Source organism: Quercus suber, unplaced genomic scaffold (assembly GCF_002906115.3).
Source record: "Quercus suber isolate HL8 unplaced genomic scaffold, Cork oak 2.0 scaffold_449, whole genome shotgun sequence".
Lineage (NCBI taxonomy): Eukaryota > Viridiplantae > Streptophyta > Magnoliopsida > Fagales > Fagaceae > Quercus > Quercus suber.
This window is the reverse complement of record NW_027069900.1, coordinates 565269-578768: the sequence shown is the minus strand read 5'-3', so window position 1 is coordinate 578768 and position 13500 is coordinate 565269. Positions and strand designations below refer to the sequence as shown.

At 36.6% G+C, this 13500-nt stretch overlaps 2 protein-coding genes across 2 annotated transcripts; both read left to right on the top strand.

Moving 5' to 3' along the window:
* The first annotated feature begins 12 nt into the window (after positions 1-12).
* LOC136062748 (pentatricopeptide repeat-containing protein At4g16470-like) lies at positions 13-2316 on the top strand. The gene has a single exon (XM_065762242.1). The coding sequence runs from the start codon at positions 49-51 to the stop codon at positions 994-996; it is 948 nt and encodes a 315-aa protein (XP_065618314.1). The 5' UTR covers positions 13-48; the 3' UTR covers positions 997-2316.
* Positions 2317-2785: 469 nt separating this feature from the next.
* LOC112022820 (receptor-like serine/threonine-protein kinase ALE2) lies at positions 2786-4676 on the top strand (the record flags this gene model as incomplete). The annotated part of the gene is given in 3 exon segments (XM_065762254.1): positions 2786-3175; positions 3266-3506; positions 3710-4676. Coding segments are annotated over 3 exon segments (1343 nt in total), but the record flags the coding sequence as incomplete, so codon positions are not given.
* Between the last annotated feature and the right edge of the window lie 8824 nt (positions 4677-13500).

Sequence of the window (13500 nt, the reverse complement as noted above, 5' to 3'; positions counted from 1 at the left end):
GTTCTATTTGATAATTTGCGGGAGAAAAGCTTGGTTTCATGGAATGCAATGATTGCAGGGTATGTGCAAAAGGGGCTTGAAGAAGTGGGGTTAAATCTTTATTACAAGATGAGACAGACTGGTTTTATTCCAGACCAGTATACCTTTGCATCAGTGTTCAGAGCTTGTGCCACTTTAGCAACACTCGAGCATGGGAAACAGGCCCATGGTGTCATGATCAAGTGTCAAATTAGGGAAAATGTGGTAGTCAATAGTGCCCTTATGGACATGTACTTTAAATGCAGTAGTTTATCTGATGGGCATCGGGTATTTGACAAGTCTTTAAATAGGAATGTTGTTATGTGGACTGCTTTAATCTCTGGCTATGGTCAGCATGGCAAAGTTGTAGAGGTTTTGGAATCTTTTCATAGGATGAAAACTGAAGGTTTCAAACCAAATTATGTTACTTTTCTTTCAGTTCTTTCTGCTTGCAGCCATGGAGGTTTGCTTGATGAGGGTTGGGCATATTTCTCATCTATGAACAAAGATTATGGAATTCAGCCAAGAGGGCAGCATTATGCAGCTATAGTTGATCTTTTAGGGCGTGCTGGCCGGTTACAAGAGGCGTATGAGTTTGTTCTGAACTCACCTTGTAAGGAGCACTCAGTGATATGGGGTGCTTTGCTTGGGGCTTGTAGGCTTCATGGAGACATGAACTTGGTAAAGCTTGCAGCAAAGAAATTTTTTGAATTGGAACCCGAAAATCCTGGAAAATATGTGGTCTTGTCTAATGCTTATGCCACCTCTGGGTTTTGGGAAAATGCTGCAGAGGTCAGGGCTGTGATGCGGGAATCAGGGATCATAAAGGAGCCTGGTTATAGCAGAATAGAGGTTCAAAATGGGTCCCAATTCTTCTTCAAGGGTGATAAACAATCTAAGGAGCTATATGAGTTGATTAGAGAAATGACTTGTATTTTAAGGGATGCAGGATATGTTCCTGATCTAAGTGACACCTAACTCATGTCATGGAAAATGACTCATTTCCTGTGAATATGTCTCTGTTGCGAAGCAGGGCTATTTGAGCTTGGTGCTTTCTTAAATTTTGTAGAATCTGGAAGGTCCACTTATGGGTGAGGCTCAATAGATATCAGTTACACATCAAATATTATCTAATTAGGCATCTGGATCATTTTAGTTATTTCATTCTTCAAGAATTTAAACATATTTTTATCTGTACCAAAGAAAATTGTTTAGTTTCAGTTTATTAATTCTGGTGACAGCAGCGATAGAGCCATTCCATCTGTCCAAGCATATAGGTCGACCTGTTCAGTGTCCTGACTCCTGCTAATGCCAAAAATTGCATTTCGAATAATGCATATTGATGCTTGCATATGTATCTATGTGTTCAGTCTGTTTAGGTTTTTTGATGATGTGTAAAGGTCAAAATTTGTTGAATTCACAGGCAATCTAGATCAATGACAAGTGTATGAAAATTACTTGTATGATATGATATACGAGAAGACAACCCAAAATTTCAGGATTAAGGCTTGGCTGGTGTTGTTGTATGATATGATATATAATCGATGATAAATGTGTAAAATCTTGCATGATACTATGTGATATATGAGAATCCAACCCCAAAAATTTTGGGATTACGGCTTGGTTGTTGTTATTTAGTGTGATATATGAGAAATGCAGCTGTTTATTCCTGGCATTTCTCACTCCTCTGCTTTCCTTAAGTTCCCAAACTAGATATAAATCATATAAAAAAAACCTCAAAATTGAAACAGAAGCTTATCAAATTGTGTCATTTATGCAAGATATGTAATCACTTCTCCCCACCGCTTTTTCAACCTTTCCTCCTCAGTTCTCATCCTTCTAGAAATTACATGGCCCCCTCCCTTAATCCACTTTGTCCGTATACACATCTAAAGTCAATTTTTGCAAGATCCTTATCACTCTAAACCCATTATTTTTCTTAAGCTATTTTGGATGTCATATAACTTGTAATTCTCAATTTCATTTCTTTCCATTTATTAGAAGTAATTGATATCAAATTTCATTTTATTGGCATAATAACCTTCTCTTGTGCCTAATAAAGTCTGTAAAACATATTATGTCTAAGTTTCTTATTTGCCTCTAAATCTTGGTCTATTCTAATGTGCTGCAACATTTAAGTTGAAAATATTATGTCAGGACCCAAACCCTAAACTTAAGATCCCTTTCCTCTCCCATTATTTTCTTGAAGACCCTTGGATCCTATATAGATATTGGAATTCTAGTTTTGGAGTATTAGAAAGAGATCAGTGTTCTATTTGGATTTCTTCCATTTGTTATCTAAAGCTTTTGATTTTAATCAATTTAACTATGGGAAGCCCCCCTCTCTTTTTTTTAACCCTAGTAATGTATGGCATCAGTAAATAGCTCTGGACATTCACTGCTGATGGATGATGAATATCCTGTAAGGTCTAAGTTGTGCCGTGTCAAATGCTAGCAAGAGAACCATGTTACAAAATTTAGTGAAATAAATAAATATTTAATATCAATCACAATACCTTTAATAACTTTGCATAAGTCTTGCAGAGCTATCATTTAAAACTGATACTGCATCTTCTTAATCCATGCTGGCCAGTCTTTTAAAGCTGGGTTATTAACTTTTGATGTATCAACACACTGGCCAATCATGGAAGATTCCTCTTGCATGAACAATTGAACAATAAGCTGATCAATTTGAGTGTTACCTAATGTGCTGCATCAACACACTTTATTCTTAGTCAAAATAATTAGTCCTCCGCATTTAACGCAGGCATAGGGTCTGTATTATCAAGTAGTATTGCAAGCTCAACATCAGTATCCCTCATGTCCACCATGGCTACCTGTGTTCTCTCTGCTAAAACATTTTCACTCGCTGAGCTTGAGAAGGCAACAGATAAGTTCAGTTCAAAGAGGATTTTGGGTGAAGGAGGATTTGGACGTGTTTACTGTGGGATTATGGAAGATGAAACTGAAGTTGCAGTTAAATTGCTTACAAGGGATAATCAAAATGGGGACCGTGAATTTATTGCAGAAGTTGAGATGCTAAGTCGATTGCATCACCGTAATCTTGTGAAACTGATTGGTATATGCATTGAAGGGCGGACACGGTGCTTGGTGTATGAGCTTGTTCGCAATGGCAGTGTTGAGTCCCATTTACATGGTATATTTTCTGCATTGCCTTTTATTTTGTTTTGTTTGTAATTATTTAATGGAATATAAGTTGCAAACTTCCCCTGTATTGGTGTTTTAGGTGTTGACAAGAACAAGGGCCCTCTAGACTGGGATGCACGGATGAAGATTGCCCTTGGAGCAGCACGAGGATTGGCCTATCTTCATGAAGATTCTAATCCTCGTGTAATACACCGTGATTTCAAGGCTAGTAATATATTACTAGAAGATGACTTCACCCCCAAGGTTTCAGATTTTGGGTTGGCCAGGGAAGCAACCGAAGGAAGTTGTCATATTTCTACTCGGGTCATGGGAACTTTTGGGTAATCATTCTATTTTAAAGTCATAGTCTTACAATTCTATAAATTCAAGTAGGTTCTTGATTGGACATGCTCTCTCTCTCTCTCTCTCTCTCTCTCTCTGCGACATACTTTGGATTAAGAAGTATTCATTTGTATATATACTACCATATTTCCAGTCAGCAATTCCAAATATTGAAGTACTTTGAATATAATGGGTTTTGCAGTTATGTTGCCCCAGAATATGCAATGACAGGGCATCTACTTGTCAAGAGTGATGTCTACAGTTATGGGGTTGTGCTCCTTGAGCTTCTCACTGGAAGAAAACCTGTGGACATGTGCCAACCTCCTGGACAGGAGAATCTGGTAACTTGGGCACGGCCACTACTGACCAGTAGAGAAGGTTTGGAGCAGTTGGTTGATCCTTCTTTGTCTGGAAGTTATGACTTCGATGACATGGCTAAGGTAGCAGCCATTGCTTCCATGTGTGTTCACCCAGAGGTGACTCACAGACCTTTTATGGGTGAAGTTGTGCAAGCTCTGAAACTAATATACAATGACACAGATGAGACTTGTGGAGATTGCTGTAGTAGAAAGGAGTCTTCTGCTCAAGAATCTGACTTTAAAGGAGACTTTGCCCCTTCTGATAGCAGTTGGTGGAATGCAGGTGGGATCACCCCTCGGTTAACTTATGGGCATGCCTCTTCCTTCATCACAATGGAGAACAGTTCTGGTCCACTTGAAGAGATGGAAAACAGACCGTTCTCAGCTTCAAGTTTGTTTGGGGATGAGATGTCTTTACCAATTAGGCATGGGAACAGATCAGGTCCCTTGAGAACAGTCCGAAGCAAGGCGGCCTTGTATAGATTTACTGGAAGTAGGAGTGAGCATGGGGGACTCCTTCCAAGGCGTGCTTGGAATGATGGGTATTGGGTATAAAAGATTTATTTCTAGTGTTTCCAATTGTACAGTTCCAAAGAATCAGAGCTTTTATTGAGAGGATGATTGTAGTTTAGGTATCTGGGATTTATGTGGTTACCGAGTTTGGAGAGAGAGATTGATTGACTTCTAATTTTGGAAATCTTTCATTCGTTAACAAATACAAGTTGGAGATACAAGTTGAACACTCCCTGTATCATATATGTTATAATATATTTTTGTGGTTCAATCTTCTATTGAATCTTTTGCCATTTACCTCCCTTTGTTAAGCTGGAAATGATATCTCCACTGGCAGTTAATGCTTTTCAAGTAAAATTTTTTACTGAGATCATGTTTCTGCGTTTATCTACTTCAGATTTTTCCAAATTTGAAGATCTGTTTTTCATTGAGACTGAAGTGGAGCATATTTGAAAATGTTTAAGGGAGGATATTTGTTTGTGTTATGCTCGTATTATCTTGAAATTTTCAAGTTGTCTTGATTAGTTAATTGTCTAATACATAAAGTGTTCAAATATTGTCTTTTTTTGCTCTACTTTGTGCTCTACCAATCAAAATTTACCACTGACTTTTACCTGCAGTAGTCACAACACTACCAATGCCAATCACTGCCATACTGCTGCGCCACAAACCTCTTCACCAGCCCCACAACCTTAAAATGACCCGCCCAAGTCATTTTTCAAATTTATATCTTGAGCTAAAATGTTGTTGAAAGAAATGGGTTTTGTTTTAATTTGAGAATGTCTGAATGAGTTAGGACTTGGATAAACTTATATTTTTTTGTTAAATCTCCCGATCATGTACCTGTACTATACTGATATTAGTGTTTATGCCCAAAATACCACAGCAAGCTCTACTAGAGAGGCCAAACTAGATCTAGATCTAGATCTCTCCCTCCCTCTCTCTCTCTCTCTCTCTCTCTCTCCTAGTTTATCTTTGTTTAATTCACTTGGATTTGTTCGTTCCAATTCCATCATAGCTTAGGGAATTTTTAAATAAAAAAAACGATTTCTTAAAATGACTGGTGTTACTTTTTCAAGGTTGTGGGGTGGTGACCAAGTTTGTGGCAGAAGCGTTGTTGGTGCCGTTACTGGTGCTGGTGGAGGTCAGTGGTGGTACTGGGAAGTGTGGAATTTTTATTTTTATTTTAGGTAAGTGAAATATGATAAAGGCATTAAACAAGGAATAATTTAAATAGGTGAACAAAGGGCATGTTTTAATTGGTGGAATATAAAGTAATGTAAAGAAAGGAAGATAGAAGATTTGGATTCATAAATATGACTATATTCAAGGACGGAACTAGGATTCAAACTTAGGGGGGTCGAATTTCTTTGTTCAAAGATTTTTAAAAATTGAAATATCAATATTAGAGGTTGTCAACAATGCATTATTAGTATTAATTTTTTAATTATTTGTATTTTTTATTTTGAAAAAAAAAATCACAAATGACAATTTATAATCAAGAGTTTTGTAAATTGTGATTTACATGTTTTTTATTGGCTTTAATTCCATATCAAATTTAATTGTAATTATGTTCAATCATTTCCCTGCATTTTTGTGAGTTTTAATGTAAGGGTTATGTGTAAGAGTTTAGTGAAGATTTTGTGAAAATGAAGATTTCACGACTAGCTCGCGAGTGCCAACTCGTGAAACAAGCCACGCGAGAAGCACATGCTGGAATTTGAAGAGTCTTTGATAGGCTGGATTTCACGAGTCATTTGCAACTCAAGCGTGAGTGAAATATTTAAACATTGTAGCGTACCAGTAATGAAAATCAAAATCAAGTAGTTCAAATATCAAAATCACGTAATTCAATATTCAAATATTGTAATTTCATTTCTTTATTAATGAAAATGATGGGGATGTTACTTTGATCAAGAAAGAAGAAAATAGCAATTAGAGGAAAGCTGATCAAGACAAGTCGACGAAATTGTACCGTTCCATGAGCAATAAGGCTTGTAAGTCTTAACCCAATGTAGCAGTAAGTCAATAACAAAGAAAAAGTCTTTTGCCAAGAAACTTGAGAGGTTAGCTGGCCACAAAATATTTTGTCGTATTAAAATATCAATACTAGAGGTTGACAACAATGCATTATTAGCATTAATTTTTTAATTTTTTGTATTTTTTATTTTTTTTTTAAAAATCACAAATGACAATTTATAATCAAAAGTTTTGTAAGTCAATTGACACGTCCTAATACTCTCAAGGTCTGACCAAGATTAGTCCGATTCTTTATTCTATCGATATTATAAATTTTAAAAAAATATATATATCTACTCTTTTCACATACTTCTATAACTAATAACTTCATAATGCTATATGTATAGTTAAAAGATTCTTAAAAAAAAATACAAAAAACTATAGTTAAAAGTTCAAATCTATGTCAAGTATTATATTAATAAAACAACCAAAATAATGGTTAATAATATCATGCATTAATATTCAGTGTAAAAAAGGGTAAGACAATTATTGGTGTCTTGGTGAGGTTGAGAATTTTTCCTTTGAAAAATTGCAAGTTTGAAAAAATAGTAAAGAAAAAATATTAAAAGAGATCTATTAAACAATCACATGATAATGGACAATAACTTTGAGTCTTTAACTAAGTAAATAATAAAGTTTTTCCCATCATTACATTAATTTAGTTAAGTCACAAATGCATGCCAAGTGTGTCCCAAAGTTAACTAATCTCACACATGCATGCCAAGTGTGTCCCAAAGTTAATAAAACATTAAAAATAAAAATAAAATTCTACCCTTCAAAAAATAGATAATGTTTTCCACTTATGAGTTAAAGACACCAACTAATCCAAGTTGTTGTTGATTAACTAGTGTGTGGATGAAGCGATCAACAATATAAGAGTTGTCTTTGTGTTTATGAGGTGGAATAATTTGAGAGAGGCATAGAGATCTCAAATGAGATGGAGAAATTAGGTAAAAGTTATTGGGTTTTTGTGATTTGTTTTGCTAGGATTTGTAATTGATTTGTTGTTATTATTTTTGCTTAGACCATATTTATGATTTGTCCAAAGATTTTTCTTATTATCTGAGTATGTGCTTTTTAAAAAAAAAAAAAGATTTCTCTTGTTATCTATTTTTGAGATTTATGGGCCATCTTGTCAATTTTTTGGAAGAGGGGGGCTAATTATATAAATTTTAGAGCTTAAAGTAAATTTTTTATGTAAATATATATACTATAAGATTTTTTCTTAAAGGCTGGGGGTGCATGGCCCCCCTCAGCTCTAAGGCAGTTCCATCCCTGACTATATTTACCGTATCGTCACCTAAACCGGTACAAAAATAGGACTGAAACATATTGCTTTGGATACCAAATGTACATACTGATACCTAGATTGGTACAAAAATAGGGCTAAAACATATTGCTTTGGATACTACAATCTACTGGATCGTTTCAGCCATTTTTTGAATTTTGGCTAGTAATTCAAAACCAAGTTAGTACAAAACTAAGGGTGATAACACAAGTGTCATGTGTTCTATTTTGTATCCTGGTCCTCAGTGTTCTCGGCTTGGCCATGTACTTGCTGACATCCAAGCGCTACTTGCCTATCTCCATTGGTTCTCAGTCTATAGTATTTGCCACGATGCCAATTCTGTGGCTCATGCTTTAGCCCATTATGTTAAACATATTTCTTCTTATGTTTTTTGAATAGAGGACTCTCCTCCCTCTCTGTTATGGAGACTTTGTATTTCAATTTGGCTTATTTACGGTCATAAATGATAATTTGGTTCGGTTTCAGGAAAAAAAAAAACAATTCAGTACAAAACTGAGATTGCCAAATGTGGAGAGTAAACTTTTTCTTCTTGCACAGCACCAGCAACTCATAAACCCATTTATTTTCTTTCTTTTTTTTTATTGTATTTGTCTTTTCCTCTTCTCTCAGTTTCTCCGCCTGACCCCAAGTGAAGTTTACTCTTTTTACCCTTCTCCTAGTCCTATACCTAACATTACTCCCCCAATTTTTATCTCACCATCTATACATCCACATGGCCGCGGACTTGACAAATTGAAATGACAATGGGCTGACAACTGATGACAAATGGGCTTCAAAATGTAGTTGTATAAGATGGGCCAAAATGGCCCTTTACCATCAATTTTCGAAATATTTGGCAAAAAAACACTGTTTCGAAAATAAACAGGAATCTACCACTTTTTCAAGTACTCGAGTTTGGTGAACTCGAGTACCCTATTTTATAGTTCCACCGTGGCTGCTGAGCTGGAAATAAAAAAAAAAAAAAAAAAAAGAATCAACGTGGAAGGGAGGAGGTGGGCAAATTAACAAATTCTCATCTAAGCTCCTCTCTCTCCCTTATTTTCTGTCCATATCGAGGGAGACTCCAAAATCACCCCTAATGGTGGGCCCAAGGAGAAAACTCCTGAGCTACCATTGAAATTTCTATTATTTTCTCCCTCAACCAAACACCTTCTTGTATTATTTTCTCGTCACTTTTCTTTCCCTCATTTTCCATCCCCCAATTTTTGCCCCAACCAAGCGCACTCTAGACTACGTCAATTAAACTATCACCCTATGAGAGAAAGGCACCAAAATTTTAGTGAGATAGTTAATTTTATTTATTAAAAAAAAATTATAGATAGATGGTTTGTTCTATTTCTCACCAACAATAAAGTTCTCAATTATTTAGGTTAATAAAAATATCTAATTGAAATTCTAACATGTTCTAGAAAAATTGTTGTGTCAAATCATCATTGATGATTAGATTTTCATAACAATTTAAGGCTTCAATTTTTTTCTTTTTTGTAAACAAATCTCATAGACAGTAGATTATCAATTTTAATCATCCATGATATCATGATATTGGAAAATGTTTGTTGTCCAAGTCAAGTCAAGTCAAAAAATAGCTGGAGAGTGTGAAAGGAAGGATTTGAAACTTTGAATCTAAGTATCGAACAGCCTCATCCCCAATAAATCAAAGGAGTGTGAAAAGGAAATATTTTAGAAATGTCATCCTTCAAACAAACAAGAAAAGGAGGTTCCTTTTCCAAAAAGTGAATTGTGCCCTTTGAAATTCTAGACAATTTAGTTATTTTTAGGTTCCACTAGTTTTTTTGTCATTATTAGAAGACCATTAATTGTTGGCTCATTCCTTTGCATAGTAAAAATATTAGAATCACAATTTTTCCACAATTGTAATATCACAAACTATGTGCGGTAGATATATATATATTGTAGGGATGAAAGGCCTAGATATAGGTATTGGGTCATGAATCGTGCCCGAGGACATCAAATAGCTCGAGGACAGATAAATACTAACGAAGGCATACCAGTTAATAGGTCGTGGAAGAAGTATGGTCATAAGGAGTTGGGAGCATTGTTCGAGGAGAAGTATCTTCTCGGCTAAACAGAGTAGAGGTCAAAGGTCCGACACTTCATCAAGGACAAGGCAACAAGCAATCGTGCTGGTAACATTTTAGAAATGTCATCTTTCAAACACTCCCCAATAAATCAAAGAAGTGTCAAAATGAAACATTTTAGAAATGTCATCTTTCAAAAAAAACAAAAAAAGGGGGTTCCTTTTCCAAAAAGTGTATTGTGCCCTTTGAAATTCAAGACAGTTTAGTTATTTTTGGGTTCCACTAGTTCTTTTGTCATTAATAGAAGACCATTAGTTGTTGGCTCATTCCTTTGCATAGTAAAAATATTAGAATTGCAATTTTTCCAAAATTGTAATATCGCAAACTATGTGTGGTAGATAATATATATATATATATGTATGTATGTATGTATGTATGTATGAATGTATATTGTAGGGATGAAGGGCCCAGATATAGGTATTAGGTCATGGGTCATGCCCAAGGACATCAAATAGCCCGAGAACATGTAAATACTAACGAAGGTGTACCGGTTAATAGGTCGTGGAAGAAGTATGGTCATAAGGAGTTGGGAGCATTGTCCGAGAAGAAGTATCTCCTCGGCTAAACAGAGTAGAGGTCAAAGGTCCAACCATTCATCAAGGACAAGGCAACAAGCAATCCTACTGGTAACATTTTAGAAATGTCATCTTTCAAACACTCCCCAATAAATCAAAGGAGTGTGAAAATGAAACATTTTAGAAATGTCATCTTTCAAACAAACAAGAAAAGGGGGTTCCTTTTCCAAAAAGTGTATTGTGCCCTTTGAAATTCAAGACGGCTTAGTTATTTTTGGGTTCCACTAGTTCTTTTGTCATTAATAGAAGACCATTAGTTGTTGGCTCATTCCTTTGCATAGTAAAAATATTAGAATCACAATTTTTCCACAATTCTTATATCGCAAACTGTGTGTGGTAGATAATATATATATATATATATTGTAGGGATGAAGGGCCCAAATATAGGTATTGGGCCGTGGGTCGTGCCCAAGGACATCAGATAGCCCGAGGACAGGTAAATACTAACGAAGGTGTACCGGTTAATGGGCCATGGAAGAAGTATGATCATAAGGAGTTGGGAGCATTGTCTAAGGAGAAGTATCTCCTCAGCTAAACAGAGTAGAGGTCAAAGGTCCAACCCTTCATCAAGGACAAGGTAACAAACAATCGTGCTGGTAAGTATAAACCTCAGATAAGGATAAAACAAAAGAGAGTTAGGAAATATTTAAGAAGAAAGCTGCTACCATCGCATTAAATGCTCTGCATCTAATCCCCTAGCCGCATTAATGTGGATGTGATACTTAAACAGTAATCTTCAGCCTTATAGCTACCCCCAAAGACTTCAGGAAAGTGCTGATGGGACAAGTATCAATGCCAGCAATCTGATCTACACATGGAGGACTAAGATGAAAGAAGGAAGGAGAATATAAAGGAGAAAACCCCCCATTACAAAGGGATCATGAGAAAATTTAAAGAAAAATCACTGTACACTCAAGAACTCTTAGAGAAATATATAAGAACAAATCATCCTTGGACTTGACCGAGGAGAGCTTTTCTTGCATAAATTGATTGTTGTATTCTTTCCAACCTTAACTAACCTATTGTGACTACTATCCACTTATCTCATTGAAAGTTCATCTTTAAGCCCACTCTCTAACAAATTTATTGTTTTGGGCTCTTTAGGCCATTGGCCTTTCATTTGGGCTTTAGAAACAAGTCGTGCCCTTACAACTATATCATCAAAATTTTCTTCTATTTCATTGAACATCTCCTAGTACTTATCTAAATACGTCTTCAGAGTCTCTCCCTCTCGCATAGCCATAGACAGCAAGAAATACGAGGGACGAGGAACCTTACTACAAGTAATGAATCGGGCCCCAAAGGCTCTAGTAAGCTCCAGAAAAGAGTTAATTAATCCTTCCTCCAATCCGCAGACCATCTCATCGCCACTGGTCCCAAGCTAGATGGGAATACCTTACACATTAAGGTTTCATTCTTTGAGTGGACAGTCATTCTCTGGTTGAAATGGCTAACATGCTCCACCGGGTCTATCCTACCATTATACATGGTAAATGTTGGTTAAGTAAACCACCAAGGAAGTTTTCCCCCTCCAATCCTCCGTGTGAATGGTGACTTGGAGATTTGGTGCAAGGCCCTACTCATAGCATCATTTCCCAAGCCCCTGCGGGATTGGCTTCTGCTCCTCTGCCTATGATGGCGGTCTTCATCACAAGAGAAAGACTCACTAGGAGTCCTTGAACTGGGCTTGTAGCTACCATCATCATCATTATCAGAATGAGATTCCGAGCTTGAAGGAGTCCCTCTCCTTTGCTTACGGCGTAACTTCCTTCATAAATGATCTATCTCCAGCTGCATATTCCTAGTGCTTTCTCCATGGGACACATGGCTCCCACTTCTAGAATGACTCCTACTTGTATAAGTGGTGTGCACACTAACTTCACGGTCCCTCCTTCATTCAAGATTAAGAAATTGATCTTGACGTTGAGATCCTACAGATTCCTCACGCTTTGGTCTGGATCCTACCATGATTGAATGAGCTCAAGAATGTTCAACTTCTCACAAATGGCACCAATTGTAAGGACACAATTTGCTCCTAAATCCCAAATGAAGGGTCAATGGGCCAAAGAGCCCAAAACAATAAATTTGTTAGAGAGTGGGCTTAAGGATGAACTTTCAATGAGATAAGTGGATAGTAGTTACAATAGGTTAGTTATGGTTGGAAAGAATACAACAAACAGTTTAAGCAAGAAAAGCTCTCCTCGATCAAGTCCGAGGATGATTTGTTCTTATATATTTCTCTCAGACTTATACAAATTTATTGTTCTTGAGTGTATAGTGATTTTTCCTTAGTTTTTCTCATTATGCCTTTGTAATGAGGTTTTTCTCCTTTATATTCTCCTTCCTTCTTTCATCTCAACCCTCCACGTGTAGATCAGATTACTGGCTTTGATACTTATCCCATCAGCACCTTCTTAAAGTTTTTAAGAGTAGCTGTAAGGCTGAAAATTATTGTTCAGGTATCACCTCCGCATTAATACAGCCAGGGGATTAGATGCAAAGCATTTAATGTGATGGTAGCAGTTTTCTTCTTAGATATTTCCCAACTCTCTTTTGTTTTATCCCTATTTGAGGTTTATCCTTACCAGCATGATTGCTTGTTGCCTTGTTCTTGATGAAGGGTCGAACCTTTAACCTCTACTGTATTTAACCGAGGAGATACCTCTCCTCGAACAACGCTCCCAACTCCTTATGACCTTACTTCTTCCACAGCCCATTAACCGGTACTCCTTCGTTAGTATTTACCTGTCCTCGGGCTATCTAATGTCCTCAGGCACGGCCCAGGGCCCAATACCTATATATGGGCCTTTCATTCCTACAATAGCCCTTCAATATTTCACTCTTTTGCTCCTCGAAAAAAAGGGGATTTTGATTTTTGGCAATCATCCTTCCCACTCTTATGTCACTTCTTTCTATGCAAGTATCTTTTCAACTGCAAAGGGGCATGCTCCTGACGCTTCGGCATCAAGACGCTTCAGCATTTACTTCATACGGCGCCCTATCCCCCATGTTCTACGGTGTGATGGAGATCCTACGATGGAGAAATTTTATAGGGATTTAGGTGGGAACTCTCCCACTTACTTTTCCCATTCCTATATATATTGCTCGAAGATTTTGGC

Coding starts and splice junctions, on each gene's coding strand:
- LOC136062748 (XM_065762242.1), top strand. CDS start 49: ATGATTGCAGGGTATGTGCAAAAGGGGCTTGAAGAAGTGGGGTTAAAT.